Source organism: Plasmodium malariae (genome assembly GCF_900090045.1).
Source record: "Plasmodium malariae genome assembly, chromosome: 9".
In the NCBI taxonomy this organism is placed as follows: Eukaryota; Apicomplexa; class Aconoidasida; order Haemosporida; family Plasmodiidae; genus Plasmodium; species Plasmodium malariae.
This window is the reverse complement of record NC_041783.1, coordinates 1260803-1278586: the sequence shown is the minus strand read 5'-3', so window position 1 is coordinate 1278586 and position 17784 is coordinate 1260803. Positions and strand designations below refer to the sequence as shown.

At 24.6% G+C, this 17784-nt stretch overlaps 5 protein-coding genes across 5 annotated transcripts; 2 read left to right on the top strand and 3 right to left on the bottom strand.

Moving 5' to 3' along the window:
• Positions 1-1990: 1990 nt before the first annotated feature.
• PmUG01_09036700 (protein disulfide isomerase, putative) lies at positions 1991-6439 on the bottom strand (the record flags this gene model as incomplete). Its single annotated transcript, XM_029005064.1, has 15 exons — positions 1991-2071; positions 2232-2331; positions 2493-2550; positions 2714-2765; positions 2981-3049; positions 3311-3368; positions 3544-3625; positions 3776-3869; positions 4074-4160; positions 4250-4315; positions 4663-4753; positions 4985-5071; positions 5352-5425; positions 5626-5728; positions 6282-6439. The coding sequence occupies 15 exons, from the start codon at positions 6437-6439 to the stop codon at positions 1991-1993; spliced, it is 1260 nt and encodes a 419-aa protein (XP_028861691.1).
• A 759-nt stretch (positions 6440-7198) lies between these two features.
• PmUG01_09036600 (conserved Plasmodium protein, unknown function) lies at positions 7199-8104 on the bottom strand (the record flags this gene model as incomplete). Its single annotated transcript, XM_029005063.1, has 3 exons — positions 7199-7333; positions 7661-7846; positions 7955-8104. 3 exons carry the CDS (start codon positions 8102-8104, stop codon positions 7199-7201), a joined length of 471 nt encoding a protein of 156 aa, XP_028861690.1.
• A 1502-nt stretch (positions 8105-9606) lies between these two features.
• On the top strand, positions 9607-10515 carry PmUG01_09036500 (methyltransferase, putative; the record flags this gene model as incomplete). Its single annotated transcript, XM_029005062.1, has 1 exon — positions 9607-10515. The coding sequence occupies one exon, from the start codon at positions 9607-9609 to the stop codon at positions 10513-10515; it is 909 nt and encodes a 302-aa protein (XP_028861689.1).
• A 1283-nt stretch (positions 10516-11798) lies between these two features.
• PmUG01_09036400 (conserved Plasmodium protein, unknown function) lies at positions 11799-12174 on the bottom strand (the record flags this gene model as incomplete). Its single annotated transcript, XM_029005061.1, has 2 exons — positions 11799-11926; positions 12099-12174. The coding sequence occupies 2 exons, from the start codon at positions 12172-12174 to the stop codon at positions 11799-11801; spliced, it is 204 nt and encodes a 67-aa protein (XP_028861688.1).
• A 4183-nt stretch (positions 12175-16357) lies between these two features.
• Positions 16358-16945, top strand: PmUG01_09036300 (deoxyuridine 5'-triphosphate nucleotidohydrolase, putative; the record flags this gene model as incomplete). The annotated part of the gene is made up of 1 exon (XM_029005060.1): positions 16358-16945. One exon carries the CDS (start codon positions 16358-16360, stop codon positions 16943-16945), a length of 588 nt encoding a protein of 195 aa, XP_028861687.1.
• Positions 16946-17784: the final 839 nt, after the last annotated feature.

The following is a 17784-nucleotide window of genomic DNA, read 5'->3' as shown; positions in this document are numbered from 1 at the left end:
TATATATATATATATGTCTATATACACGTATATATATATATATATATCTGTATAAACTAGAACTCTATTATAATTGGAATACTATTATATTAAAAAATTTATAAAAAAAAATTTTAAATAATTTAAAAGCAAAAAAGAAAAAAGGGGCAAATATATAACAGTCAGAAATAATAAAAGTATGATATGTTTTTCCCTCTAAAAATTAATTCTTTTTTTATTTATATATCCTTATTTTTTTCAATTTTTTTTCCCTTATTTATTCCTTATTTTTTTTTCCTTCTATTTTTTTTTTTTTAATTTTTTTTAAGCTTTTATTAAAGTGTTAATCCCTATATATAAAAAATAAAAATTTTGAAGCGCAAAATTTATACATATTTATTTTTTCCCTTTACAATTTTTTTTTAAAAAACTAAAAAATTCACTTCATTAAAATTTGTTCTTCAAATAAAAATATATATATATATATAAATATATGTTCGTATGAATGTATATATATATATATATATATTACCATTTTTATTAAAAGAATTTACATTTTCTAGACTAATCTGGTTAGAGGACTTCTTCCATCCTTTCCTTACTGAGTTTTTTGTACTACAGCAATTATTAATTTCTTTTTATTTTTACTACTATATATTTTGTTAGCCTAATAATTTTTTACGCATGCAATAAGGAGGTTATGCATATATATATTAATAATATACATATGCATATAATTTATTTGCATATATATATTTTTAATTTATATATATAATATGTACATGTATATATATATTTTTAATATACATATATATATACATATATATATATATAAATATATGCACATACATAAATGTAGCTGTTATTCCTGTGTCAACCATAAAATTTGTAATGTAGTACGTGTAAGATATGTATATGGAATTGTTATATTTATTTATCTAATTAGTAATTATTTATACATGTAAATATGCTTATATGTTCGTATGTTATTATGTTCTTATGTTCGTATATTCATATGTTTATATATGCATACTTCGATCTAGTATCTTATTTTTTAGTTTATTTTTTTATTAATGAACCTAGTATTGCCAAATATTACTTCTTATGTAACATTGCGTTTAACACGTTAGAAGTAAAATATAATAAATACGTATTTATAATTGATGTTTGTTTTAAATTTTAAAAAAACGGCTTTTCCCTTTCTATCATTTAGTATAAATTTAGCTATTTTTTGATTTTACAATTTACTAAGAAAGAAATTTTTAATTTTTTTCATATTATTTTATATATATATATATATATATATATATTATAAGCATTTTTTTATCAGTATTGTTGTAAGCTTGTATATATCTATAAGGAGAAAGAAAATAAAAATTTCATTAGCTTCGCCTATGTGATTTGTCCATTTCGCTTTTTTCGTTACAACCTTTTTTTTTACCTGTTACCTGTTACTTGGTACATGGTACATGGTACATTTTTTTTCTTTTCTTTTTTCTTTATATTTCACTCAAAGATAAGAGTTATTCAACAGAACAAAAAGAACATTACAATAATAAAACATTATTAATGTTGAATAGAAAAAAAAAAAAAAAAAAAAGTAAACAAGATCATGATAAAATAACATATTTTTTTAAAGTAGGAAGAATTATAAATTTTGCTTTTACTCTTAACTAAAGAAAATAAGGTAAAAGAAGAATAAAAGAAAAAGGATTAGTATTTATAAATCATTTGTATCCATCTATATAACAGCAATTTATAATTTCGTGCATGAGAGATATAATAAAATGAATTAAGCTATAAATTTAATACGTTTATATTTCATATTGTAGAACAACAAAAAAAAAAAAATATCAGCAGTGTTACTTTTTTTTCTTTTTTTTTTTCATTTAGAAATAAATATATTTATCAATATTAACTTTTACTTTGTTTTGGCTTTTATTTTTAGCCTGTTTCTCCTCATGTTTATCTAACTCTTCTTGTTCAACTTTTTTTTTTTTTTTTTTATCCCTCACTGTGAGTGATGTTTCACTCCTTGCTGACTAATTATCCTATAAATTGTATGTGCCATTAAGATACATGTGAATATTACCTATAGAATATACAAAGAGAAGGAGACAGTGAATTGATAAAACAATAAAGCGAAACAGAAGAGAACAGAACACAACTAAACAAAGCAATTTTTTATTCTATTATATAATATATAATAAACATTTCCTATGAAGAATGTATAGTTGTAATATATATTATACCATAACAACGGAGCATAAAAAACCTATAAAAGAAATAATATCTGTTTTAAATGCTTTATGGAAAATATAACGCATATGCTTTTTTAGTTGTATCAGATATCTAAGAAAAGGTGGGGATGAAATGAAGAGAGTACTATGTGTTACCAGTATATACAAAGACATACATACACATACGTGCATATATATGAGCGTCTGTCTAATGCAAACTTATTAGGTGCGATGATATTATCTGGTACTCTTGTTTATGAATTTATTAATTACATTTTCGATTTAGTGAATTCTTCTGCTTTAGTGTTAATTCTTTCGTTCTGTAGGTCCTCTACAAAAAAAAAAAAAAAAAAAAAAAAAGATAAAGATAAAGATAAAGATAAAGATTAAGAGAATATGAAGTTTATACAAACGATCGTGCAAACAAACGGTTACATCTTTCTTTTTATTTTATTCCATTTCAAAAGAATAAATTTCTATTTACTCTCTTTTACCTATTATACTATCCAAGTTATCTAAATTAAAATAATCTTCGAAATAATATTCCTAAAAAGAATAAATATGCACTTGTTCATATAATTGCTTAAAATACTGGAAAGATGTAACACGTTAATAAGTAATTAAAATAAAAAAAAATAATAATAGTGAAAAAAGATAATAATAATAAAAAAACTAATAACAGCAAAAAAAATAATAAATAAAAAAAAAAAAAAAATAATAATAATGATAAAAATAAAATATAAAATAATGAAAATGCTTACATGCGGACGTTTGCTAAATACAATTATTTGAGGATATTTTCTTGAATCAGTTCCATACAACTCTAAATTCTTTTTTACACAAAATTCAGTTTTATGTCCACGTGCTTTCAATGGATGTTTGCAGATATATACTATATGCATATATGTATGTGTATAAGTATGTACACATGTAAGTATTTATGCGTTTCCGTATTTACGCAATTCCGTATTTATGAATTTCATATTTATGTACATAAGTACGCATATATGCATGTATATATGTATGTACAAGGTAAACCGCTTTTTATTTTGTTCATAACAAAACATTATGGCAATTTCTAAAATGCTCACTTCTTCATAGTATTTTCCATCTATATATGCAAAAATAAATTCCTTCAAGTTTTTGTGCCTTCAGTGGTACATAAAAAAAGAAAAAAGAAAAAGAAAAGAAAACATACTATATTAAACGAATGCAATCAATGTATTAACAATACTAACATGTTGTATAATGCCGAATAAGTAACTAGCTAAACCTAAAAAAATAAATTTTTTTTAATGAAGAATCTTTTTAATGTTTTTATTACCTTTTAGCATATTCGGTAAATATTGAAATTACTACATCAACCTCTCTTTGCAAGTCCAGAAGTAGTAATATTAAATTATTTCCTTTAAAAAAAAAAAATAAATAATGCCCGTGTATATATATGTATATCACTAACCAGCAATTGCAATTATCCAAGCTCTGAAATGGAATATTAGCACCTCATCAAATTTGTTCATTATACACCTTGTGTAAATTAATGTATTAATATATACCACTGCTCCTTAGATTAAAAAAATTATGATGATCAACTTTATTAACTAAAGGAAATCTATTTTTATTAACAAATGTTTTTAATGGTTCAAATTCCTATAAATAATTTATCATAAATGACAAACGATAAAAATTTTATATATAGGTCTGTTACAAGTAATACGTTCTCTTAATTTTGTTGTCAATGTTTGCTAAACCTCAAGATGAAAAAAAAAAAAGAGAAAAAAAAAAAAAAGGAAGACTTGTGTGAGTGGTTATTTATGCAACATCCTTCACATTTGAATACAGTTCTATATATACTATTTTATCAAGGTTATAGGCATCATGCTCATATAATCCCTTAACGTGCAATTGGCTAGTCTTGATATTTAACTTGTCGCACAGATTCTAAATGTGAAATCAAAAAAAATGTAGTCATATGTATGTACGTATATTGTACCATTTCGTTAAAGCACATTTATTTATTTCAGTTTTACTTGATTCTTAATGTTGATAAAGTAGTGTTCATCGTAATATAATTTAGCTACCTCAATTAAATCATCCTAATAAAACATATTTATTTATTTAATTATTTATGTATTTAATTATCTATATATTTAATTATCTATGCATTTAATTATCTATATATTTAATTATTTATGTACTATTTTTGTTTTTTTGTCGAAATTTGAATTAAAAAAAAGTTTTATGTTCGCATCTTTAAAAATTATTGCTTGTTCATGCAATCTATTAACATCCTATGTTTTCCTTAATACTATGTTTTGTTATGCTATGTTATGCTATGTTATTCTTTGTTATGTGTTGTTATACGTTTTGATATATTTTATTTTACATTATTTACAATTTTTTTTTATTATTTTATTTTTTCTTCTTTATATATATTTATAACACTTAAATTTTCTGAACACGTTAGAAAGAGATTATCATCTGTTATGTAAGCGCTCAATTCTTTTTCCGAATGTACACCTAAAAAAATAGGGCTGTTTTTTTTTAAAGCACAAAATTGAAAAATAGTATGAATGGTTAAGGAAATATACAAAGAATATGATTACGTAAGGTAAAAATGAGATGAATATTAAAGTTGCAGTATTGACAAATTGTATGTTCAAAAAATAAGAAAAAACGAAAAAACGAAAAAACGAAAAAACAAAAAAAAGTTAGACAACTTCTGCTATCGTTTCTTATAAAATTTGGTTATTCCTTTATCTTACGTGGTAACATAATATATCCATTTTTTTACAAAATTTTCATCATTTATGTTATTTGAGTAAGTTGAGACCAGTTCACTTCCTTTAAACCTGTAATGAGGAAATACGAATAGACAACTATATAAGCAGTTCATAAGTTGACGAAACAATAGAATGATGCCACATAAAATTAAGAATAAAATAAGAATAAAATATGAATAAAATAAGAATAAAATATGAATAAAATAAGAATAAAATATGAATTAAATAAGAATAAAATATGAATAAAATTAAAATAAAATAAGAATAAAATAATAAAAAAGTAATAATAAAATCAAAATAAATATAAAAATAATACTTTTTTACTTTGTTTTTTTTTTTTTCAATTTACATTTTTAATTGTGGTACTCTTAAGACGTCGTACTTTTGGCAGATAAATTTCCCTTTCGTATCACCACAATTTACCTGAACAGTTATATATGATTTTTGAATATTCGCATTTTATTTGTAAGGAGGTAAATGAGTACGTGTGCACATAAAAATACACGCGTGTAATACATGTATACGTACATGTGTTGCAGGAGAGAAATGTATTAATATGTTATCTATCCTGTATTTTTCCAAATATGTAATTATACCACTCTATATGTTCGTTTAAAACTTACTTGGCCAAAGAATACTTTTTTTTTATCATCATTCTGTATCGTACTTTTTAAATTTACAATTTTATTCCATATACGCTTGCAGTGTACACATTGTGGTGCATAGCTTCAGTTGTTGGGGGGAAGAGAGAAAAATCAAAAAAAAAAAAAAAAAATAAACAAATAAATAAATAAACAAATAAATAAACAAATAAATAAACAAACAAATAAACAAATAAATATATAAACAAATAAATATACAAACAAATAAATATATAAACAAATAAATATACAAACAAATAAATAAATAAATATATAAACAAATAAACATATAAACAAATAAACATATAAACAAATAAACATATAAACAAATAAACATATAAACAAATAAACATATAAACAAATAAACATATAAACAATAAACATATAAACATATAAACAAATAAACATATAAACAAATAAACATATAAACAAATAAACATATAAACAAATAAACATATAAACAAATAAACAATTAAACGCAAACGTCACAGCAAAGGTATAGGCAGTCCTAGGCAAAAACAAATATGTAAATGTAAACACCAGCCCGAGGAAATGATACATAAAAGCATATGAGAATTGTAACAAGATAACTTTCATATTTCACTTAAATTTTATTTTATATTTCTCTGCTCCATTACAATTTTATAAGACAATGCTCATTTGTGTTAAACACGTCTTGAATATTATCTGAGTCTATGTTTAAAATGCCATGATGCGCGTAGGGATATTGAGTATTTGTATTACAAAAAAGAAAAAACAAGGATAAACATAAAATAAAAAAAAACTTAATTACCATTTTTTGTTAATTAGTAACACACATAATACTATAACTTCTTTTTCCCCTTATTTGTTCTATTTTAAAGCACACTAACTTGGAAGTATTAACAGAATAAAACAAAACAAAAAAAGCAAAACAAAATAAAACAAAACAGAAAGAATAAAATAAAAAAAAAAAAAAAAAAAAATAAAATAAATAAATAAAACAAAAAATAAATAAATAAAAAAAATAAATAAAAAAAATAAATAAATAAATAAAATAAATAAATAAAAAAAATAAATAAAATAAATCATGATAAAACAAAACGAAACAAAATAAAAATGGATGTGTATCTTTTCTTTCGCAATGAAACAAAACTTTCAAACTTGCAATAATGGGTTATTTAATCCTTACATAAAAAAAAAAAAAAAAAATATTCTTAGTGTTTATTTTTTTTATTTTTTTTCGTTTTGCACAAGCTTATGCGTGTTGTAAATAAAGAAGGTAACAAAATAATATATAGTACTATGGTATGCCATAGCATACTAAAAATGGGAAAAACAAAACGAAACGTAAAGAAATGAAACGAGACGAAACAAGGGGTTAACTAAAAAATGTACACAAAAACAGAACAGGTGAATGTGCACAATTATCTAAAGTAGAGGTGATACAATTATATCCTTTTATACTATGAATTTTGCATTTTCTTCTATACTACACCTTTTTCATATAATATTTGTATTTGCGTTTGAATTTGCATACCAATTCTAATTATTCTTTTACTCCACCTCCTTTGGTCTAAATGTTAATGTTGTTCAAGAATCGATACAATTTGCTCGTTTCTTTTAAGCACAAAATGGTATTTTCGCCGTTTTTTCCGCCCTTCATTTTACCGCGTATAATTTTATACTTTAACATATATTTAATAGTGTTCTAAAAACGGCAAAAAAAAAAAAAAAAAAAAGAGATAAGATATTATATGAAAAGATATGATAAGAAAAGAAAAATCAGAGAAATAAAGAGAATTAAATTATCGATAACAAATCATTCATAGCTGTTTTACTCGTAACTTCATATAATATCAAATAGCGTCATTCACTTTTTCTTTTAAATGTCGAGAAGCTTTTGCCTTAATTTGGTACACTAATAAGCTATGTTATGTGGGTGTATGCATAAGGGAGGAGTATACGTATGTGTGTGCAGGACAAGTATCGTACGCATGATACTCTTGGTACACACTCATCATGCACAAAAATATACCTTTAGATTTATGTGAAAGATACGAAAAATGAACTGATCCCTATTTGTTACATAAACATAATCATTAATATTGCAAAAAAAACGATCATATATATTTTTAAAAGGATTCAAATCGAATTTTCTGTTTCTTTTTTTTCTACTCCACAATATTTTGTTTCTGTCAAAAGGGTCTATTATGCCAACTACCTAGGCGGAAAAAAAAAAAAAAAAATTTGAGATAAAAAAAAAATATATGTAAGCAATATTAGTTTTTTTCTATGTAAAACTTTTCATTTTTACTTATAGTCAGCTTACTTCATATTTGAAATATTTTTTATTTTCTTTGTTTAATGATAATGTGTAGGACCCAAACTGTACAACGTTGCATATTTTTCTACACAATATGAGTGAAATGCCATTGAAAAAAATGAAAAATACAAAAATTTGGAATATCTTTTTCCACATTATTTATAATATGCTATAAGAGAAAAAAGAATTATACGTTTAATATCCTTACGCACGTGGGGGAAAAAAAATTAAAAATACAAAGTTTATAATTCAAATGAACAAGTATTAATATATATATATATATCACTTCAGTTACAAAATGCAATTTGGTGGTGGGGAAGGGAGAAATATGTTGTTCCCCTGTCTGTAGCTTGATACATATATGTGCTAAACATAAGCACTTATAATGCAATGATATGCATTCCATAAATACTTTTGACAATACAAAAATAAATGAACATTAAGAGGCTATTATATATAAGATAATTAATGGTTAACATATTTAATGATGAGATTTTTAATTACATATTTGCACAATTCATTGATTTCCACTAAATGAGTATTAAACCAAATAAAATTTATTGAAGTTTTTTCTCAGTATTCAAAACATGCACATTCATATTTATTGTTGTTATTACATATATTTGGCATACCGTTCAGCGTATTTCATGTCGTCAAATTAATCTTCTCCGTGCCTTGATATATTTTGTTTGTTTATATTTTGTCACATATATATATGATTTATTTTGTTTTGCCATTATTTGTTTTGTTTTGCCATTATTTGTTTTGTTTTGCCATTATTTGTTTTGTTTTGCCATCATTTGTTTTGTTTTGTTTTGTTTTGCCATTTGCTTTGTTTTGCATAATTTGTTTTAATTTATTTTTCCATATTTTGTTTAGTTCTGTTTTCTCTGCTATATTTTAAACAAATATAGTACAATTAACCGATATAGGATTATAAAACTTGAGGCCTCCTTTTTTTTTATTATTTTTAAGTAAAGAATATTATTTTGTTTAGTCCCCCTGAGATATTAACCTGGAATCTCCTGTACTCTTAAATTTAGGTTACATTATTCACTTCATTTTATTATTATGCACTTTATTATTATGTTGTTTTATATGTATATAAAAATTTATATTATTATTTTATTTTAAGTTAACGAAATTGTTATAGTATCCTTTTAACGAATTTTTAATAACGCCGCTTGGTGAGAGATCTCAGCTCTCTCTATATGCATATACAAACATGCACATAGATAAACAAACATATGTATACATACACATGCATATATACACTTCTATATATTTTTACTAACGTGCACATGACAGTTTTATTACGTCCAAGTTAAATGGCGCAAATGTGCTTACTTAAAAAAGGACGATTATGTACACAGATTAAATATTTTTAATGCTAAAAGTAGTATAATACCCTACATTTTGCATGTGAAAAAAAAATAAAGAAATCTGTGATAACTTCATAATAAAGAGTTGTTCTTAAAGCTATCTTCTTAAGGAAAAAAAAAAAAAAAAAAAAAAAAAAAAAAAAAGAAAAGAAAAGAAAAAATGAACGAGTCAGAAAAAATATAAAAAAATTAACAAGTTAACAAAAATACAAAAAAATTAACAAGTTAACATAAATACAAAGTTCACGTAAGTGGGAAAAAATGAAAAAGCATAAAATGCCCTGTAAAAAGTTTTACCGCCAAAGGGCACATTGTAACCCTCTTTCGGATAGTTACATAAAATACCCCGTCAATTATAGATATGTGAACTGGCATTTACATTACCCGCATTATTTCCCTGACCCGGAAGGACCAGCTGAGAAAATGGACGGAGAAAAAAAAAAGGAGATGACTCGTGGTCAGAAAGGTCAGATTAATCAGCAGATTGCTGATCAGGATGGTGAACAGAATAACATTCAACGAAGTGACGAAATTAACGAAGGTACGAAACCTTTGAATAATCTCTATCTAAATACAAATATATACCCAATAACATACGAAAAAATATTATTGCCGAGTCAGGTGAACACCCATGACATAGCTATTTTGGACGTAGGTTGTGGATATGGAGGTTTATTATTTGCGTTAAGTAGCACATTTAATAATAAATTAATATTAGGGCTAGAAATAAGAGATAAGGTAACGAATTATGTAGGGGAAAAGATAAACTCATATAGAAAAAATTATTTTCCTAATTATAATAACATATCTGTTATTCGTACAAATGCTATGAAATTTTTACCAAATTATATTAAAAAAAATCAAATAGAAAAAATTTTTTTTTGTTTTCCTGATCCTCATTTTAAAAAACAAAACTGGAGAAGAAGAATAATAACTATAGAAAACTTATCATTATATCATCATTTGTTACAAAAAAATGGAATGATCTATTTTATTACTGATGTTTTTACTTTATATTTATGGACAAAATTATGCTTTAGTAAATACCCATATTTTAAACTACTCTCCACAGAAGAGTATAAAAATGATATTTGTATAAAGTTAATACATCAGAGTTCAGAAGAATCAAAGCGAGTAAAAAAAAACAACCAGACCATGTATTTCTTGGTTGCAAAAAAAATTTAGCATATGAACATGTGCATACGAATAAATGTGCTATTCATATATTCTTTAAAAATGGGCTTCGAAAAGGATTATTTTTTCAAAATTTAAAAGTCCTTTTATCACGAAGCTATATGCATCGAGCAGTGCATGTGGAGATATAAAAAAGAGAATATTTTATTAAGCATAATGTTACACAAAGACAGTTAAGGAACTTTTTTTTTTTTTTTTTTTTTTGTAAAATCTAAATATATTGTTATATGTTTTATTTGATCCATTTATTTTATTTTATTTTTAAATATGAAAAAATTAAAAATGAAGATGTTGAAAAAGTTCAAATGGAAAGGAATAAATCCCTACACAAATGTGTAGAAGACAGAATATTTTTTTTTAAAAGTACAACAGGTGAGGAACGTATGTAAATTGTATTTTTCTGTTTAAGTAAAAGGATGCAGTTATGCAGTTATAGTTGTAAATTTTACATTTAATTATGTAGACAAATAGACGTAATTTTTTTGCTTTTATTTTTTGAAAGCATAGCACGCTTTTCGACATATAAATTCGGGAAAAAGAAGGGAAAAAACAAGAAAAAACAAGAAAAAAAAAAAAAGGGTAAAAATAAGTAAAAAATATGGACTAAAATAAGGGATAAGTATGGGAAAAAATAGGGAAAATATATTGGAAAAAATATGGGTGAAAATAAGGAAAAAATAAACGTTAGAGTGAACGTTAAAATGAAAGAAAAAATAAAAATTTTGGGAGCTACTTAAAAAAAACAAAATAATAGCCACACAGAGCCGATTAAAAATACTTGTATGTAGTAAAACCGCACATTTTAAAACATTACTTTTGCGGTTAAAATGGTATTACATATGTATGTACGTGTGCACATATATGTATATGCCCCAAGCACAGGAAGCAATGGCACAGAAAAAAATTTAATGTGTGAAAGATTTTTAAGGATGTATCCCTTGCAGCACTGTAATAATTTTTACAACACAAATGATTAAGTGAAATGTTTTACTCGCCTTTTAACGAAACATTTTAACTTAACATTTTAAATATTTAAGGAAAGCATTTCCACAAGCAATTTAAAATGTAATTACAAATATGAAATGCGACAATGAGTAGTTGGAAAGATGGAAGTTTTTTTTTTTTTTTTTTTTTTACCGTCCACGCTTGAAAACATGCTCACACATCTGTTATGCGTCTATTTGTTTAACAAAAATATTTACACGACTTTTGAAAATATCCTGATTAGTTCATACAATACAAGCGTACGAATTAAATTTGCATCTAGCTACTCTCTAATTATCTCTGTACTGATCTGGTCGTAAGGGATATAATGTCTGCTTGTGTGGGTCTTTATGAATAATACCGCATAGAGTGCAGTCAGAATACATGCCGTTATTTACAGACTGAATATCTTCTTTTCCTACGAAAAGAAAATCGGTATGTATTTGCAGGGAGGAAATTGGCATATACTTATACGTGCATGTGTATATATATATATATATATATATATATGTAAATTTGTACATAAATGTATCCGTAAATCTGTGGTGCTTCCACAAAGCTGCTACGTATGTGAGTAATGAATATATTACCTATTTTGTCGCAATTGGCGCATCGAGCAGGATGCTTTCCGGGACTTACTCCTTTGTGAGAATAACAAGATCTCATTTTGATAAAATAGGAGGAAAATATTTTAATTAAAATGTGAAATATGGAAAATGCAAAATTGTAAATGCAAAATAGATAAGGGGAGAATGAAAACAAAACAGAGTTTAACAATTGCGGGGAATAAGCAAAAATAAAGAAAAAACAAATAAAATAAACAGGAAAAAAAAAAAAAAAAAAAGAAATAGGCGTTGTAATGGTATGTAATTTTTTTACAAGAAAGGAAATTTATATTTACATTTACAAAAATATAACATATGCAAGAATTAAAAAAAATAAAAAATAAAATAAAATAGAAAAAATTAAAAAAATAGAAGAAATAAAGGGAAAAGAAATAAAAAAAATAAAAAAATAAAATAAAATAGAAAAAATAATGGGGCAAATGGTAAAATTAGCTAGTAAGCCAAAAGGCAAAATAGAAGAATTAAAAAAAAAAAAAAAAAAAAAATGTATGAAGCTAGGAAAATTTTCTTTTTACTTTTATATCTTTTATATATATGTTTTATATGTCTTCTATATATCTCTTATATTTCCTTTACATTTTTTTTTTTTTATTTTATATTTTAATTTGTCTCATATTTTTTGATCGCTTAAATTTCTCGTTGAACTGATTAAAAATTGGTAGTAGCTAAAAATGGGCATAGGGAGCTAACCAGGAGGTTGTATTGTTAATATGTGACTACAGCCATTTTGCACGTGTGTACAAATATGTACATATTTATGAACATACGTATAAATATATGCACAAATATATGTGTAGAAATATATATATGTATAATATAACTTAACACATTTTGTTTTATCTTCTTTTCTTTGGATTTTAATTTATTTTTCATTTCCTAAATAGGCAAACGTTGTTCTACAAAATTTGAACTGCTGCTGCTCTCAATCTGCATATCGCTAATTAGACAATTTTTTTTTTTTTTTTTTTTTCTCGTAAAAATAAAAATAAGCAAATATGCATAAACAAATGTATATGTACATGTTGGTATTCTTTTTTTTTTTTTTTTTTTTCTTCTTTTTGAGGTACAAAATTATTTACATTAAACTCCACTTTGTAGAGTTTATGTAGCCAAAAATGTGTGTAAAGTTGTACCATTGTGTAAACTGTTAAAATTAATTACAATTATTTTTTTAACATTTTTGTATATGCCTTGAAAGTGACCCATAAAAATGTATGGGAAAGACATGTAGCATTTTGCGTTTATACTTTATATATGTTTATGTACACACGTACAATTTTCTGGATATGTATGTCTCATTAAAACGTCCAGCGATTTTTATTTGTACCCACGTGGAAAAAAAAAAAAAAAAAAAATAAATGAATAAACGAATAAATGAATGAACGAATAAACGAATAAACGAATAAATGAATGAACGAATAAACGAATGCACGAATAAATGAATGAACGAATAAATGAATGAACGGATAAACGAATTAACGAATGAACGAATAAATTAATGGATGGAATAAATTAATGGATGGAATAAATTAATGGATGGAATAAATCCGTATATAACCCATTATACCCATGAAATAACTTTCTAACCTTTTTGAAATTCACTTTAGGGCTTACACATGTCAGTATATCAAAGTAGACTACTAGTTTCTTTGTTTTTTTTTTATATATATCGACGTGAAAGTGTGAATTGGTACATATTTTTTCTTTTATATTGAAAAAAAAAATTATTAGAATATACCTCTAATCAAAACAATATTTTAATTGATAGCTTAGAACATTTATGTATTTTTTTTTCCTCATTTTCTTTCCTCATTTTCCTTCCTCATTTTCTTTCCTCATTTTCTTTCCTCATTTCTTTTCCTTAATTTTTTAAAAGGGATGCAATAGAATTGTTTCCCAACCTTTGCATTTTTTCGCCCCTTTTAATGGGGCAGATGGGGAAAAAAAAAAAGAAAATTATGCATAAAAAAATTAAGTGTTATAAAAATAAATTCAAATACACCATTAGACATGTGAAACATTTCTTTTGCGTTTTATTATTTGGCAATGCTGAAAAAAGGGAGCTTTAAGTAGCTCTTAAAAAAAAAAAAAAAAAAAAAAAGACATCTGTAAGTGCATATACAAATACACATATAAATTAATATATAAATACACATATAAATTAATATATAAATACACATATCAATTAATATTTAAATACATATACATGCCCAGTAACAAATGCCATCTCTAAAAATAAATAAAGATTTAGGTAGAACTGCTTGAAAATTGAAACGACAAAAGGGAGGAGACCCACTTTTAAGTTATGCAACTATAACCCCCATGAATTATAGTCACCTTTGATGTTCAAGCTTAAGATGAAAAGGAGAGTTGGCACAAAAAAACAAAAAAACGTAATGATCGTTTCGAATTTTATTATCACTATGTTGTTTTAAGGATCATAATTCAATTCCTTGTTTTTGCTTTTCATAATGAACCTAATAATGCGCTACTTCGAAACAATTCATCATGTCAAGATGGAAAAACAGGGAAACATGAAAAAATAATAAAACAAAATAGTAGAAAGATAATAAAATAAAAAAGTAGAATAATAATAAAATAATAAAATGGAATAATAATAAAATAATAAAATGGAATAATAACAAAATAATAAAATGGAATAATAATAAAATAATAAAATGGAATAATAATAAAATAATAAAATGGAATAATAATAAAATAATAAAATGGAATAATAACAAAATAATAAAATGGAATAATAATAAATAATAAAATGGAATAATAATAAAATAATAAAATGGAATAATAATAAAATAATAAAATGGAATAATAATAAAATAATAAAATGGAATAACAATAAAATAATAAAATGGAATAACAATAAAATAATAAAAGGAAAACATGCCTTTCCTCTTTTATCCTTTTATAATGCTCACTATTTTTTTTTCTTTTTTTTTCCCTTGCCTAGTCTATTCCGTTTATTCCAAAAATACAATAAAAAGGGAAAACTCATACACATTTGCACACACATATATGTGTTATTTTATTATTGTATGTATGCATAAGCGCGCCTCAGTATAGCAATGCATTCTTCACAAATGTAGCAATATTTTATTCCTCAATCCAAAGTATATTTAAGCATTCTCTTCTCTTTATCGAGTGAGATTTATACTTTTCTCGGCTTGTTATATTAATCATTATTACGCGTCTTACCAGAAGTAAATCCAAAAAATAAAAATGTCATAGCTTTTGCTAAGACAATATGAGATTGCAATATTTTGTACATATATTCGTATATATGTATATATATATATATATATATAATACAATAATTATGTGTGAAATTTAAGAACATTAACTTTTCATATCATGAACTACAGTACAAAATTGCACTCTCATTCAATAATCTTGCAGAGCATTGATTTACCTTGGTAATAAAATGCTCAAGCGACAATATGTTTTTTTTAAAATTGCTAAAATTTATAAAACTCCTAAAAATATCTATAGATGCATATTTAATATAGCAGTCTCCTACGAGAGCATGAAAAATAAATTTATTTTAAATACAGAATTGTTTAAAAAAAAAAATTTTCTTTTTTTTTTTATTTCGCGCGGAAAAATTATATACTTAAAGAGAAAAAAGTAAAATAAAGGAGTAAAATAAGGAAGTAAAAAAAAAAAAAATAGCAAAAAAGAGCAAAAATAAGCAAAAAAATGCGAAAAAATCAAAAATACCACAAATCAGCTTGAATTCTAAACCTATATATACTATAACAAAGTAATTATAATTACACAAAATAAAAAATTAAAAAAAACATTTATTTTTTCATCGCAAAATTTTTTTTTTTTTTAGGTTTAAGTATAACTTTTATATGTGTGTCCATTTAAGTACATAATAAACATTGTAAGTTTTATTATTAACGTGTGCAGGTTTCGTTATTTTTGGCTAACCGTATATTAGGAATACGAAAAAATTTGCATAAAATTTAGTGAAATTTACTCTCGGCAGTACATAAACTAATACGCACAATAACGTACATAGTAAATATACAGTTGCGTACACAGCTGCGTACACAGCTGCGTACACAACAACATATACATCAGCGTACGTATCAGCTTATAGAGTAGTATATACAGTTACAGGCATAGTAACGTACGTCCGTATTGTGTCGCTTGTTTAACCCACTGCTTATTAATGTACAAACGTGAGTGCTAACGTAAAGATGCATCTAAAAATTATGTGCATAAACAATGAAGTCAGGGAGATGTACAAAAATCACAAGGCGTATCACGAAGGAGATAGCGGACTAGATTTATTTGTAATTAAGGATGAAGTGCTTAAACCGAAAGCAACTACATTTGTTAAACTAGGAATAAAAGTAATAGCTTTACAGTATAAATACAATTATTATTATAAATGCAATAAAAACAGTAACAGCAATAATGGCAATAATTGTAATAATAGCAGTAACTGCAATAATTGCAGTAAAAATGAAAATAGTGGAAACAATAATAATAATATACCAGAAATAGTAAACACTAGTTTTTTACTATTTCCTCGTAGTAGTATTTCAAAGACACCTTTAAGATTAGCTAACTCGATAGGTTTAATAGATGCAGGATATAGAGGTGAAATTATCGCTGCTTTAGATAATACTAGTAATGAAGAATATGTTATTAAAAAAAATGATAAGCTGGTTCAGTTAGTTTCTTTTACTGGAGAACCCCTTTCTTTTGAATTAGTGGATGAGTTAGACGAAACATCAAGAGGTGAGGGTGGTTTTGGTTCAACGTCTAACAAGAAAAATTGATTTTTTACAAGGGAATAGATATTTGTATTGAAGACTATATACACAAAGGAACAAATATACGTGGCAGTTATCCTGCTTACGCTTTTCTATGCATGTAATGTTTTTACAAAATTTATGCTCATTCGTGTTTATACACATTTGTACCCATACATATAAATATATATATATAGATATATAGATAGATAGATAGATAGATACCACTGCGCACCTTATATGCTAGCTTTTTTTGCACAATACCTAATTATATGCTATTTTTTTTTTTTTTTTTGCTTCCTTTCGTTGCTCCAACCTCGTAGAATGAACAATATTAAGCTAATAAACATGTACATATGTATATCTATATATGTATATGCATGTATATCTTTATATGTATATGTATGTACATTCTATATGTTTATGTATGTACATCTATATATTCATATATATATTAATGAGTAAAAAATGGGCATAACAAAAGAAAGGTATGTGACTCATAAACATGAAAAGTGCGTTAGCCTTAATTGCAAAAAACACAAGTACGAAAAAAAGGGACAGGAAAAATTTTCATTATTCAATAAAAATACAAAGTATATGTATGTTTACTCAAAACAGAAATGTTTTTTGTTTTTTTTTTTTTTTTTTTTTTTTTATATATAAAACGTTTTAACGAATATACCCATTTCGCTTAATTCAAGGATTAGATGCATGCATTATTTTTCCTCATATTGAAGTGATGGTGTTACCAAAGTTGGAACTAATGTGTGCCACATGTACAGATGAGCAAACCACTTGCGAGTTGTTCTTGTAAATATTGTTATTGTTGCTACTACCACCACTACTATTGTTATTTTTATTGTTAT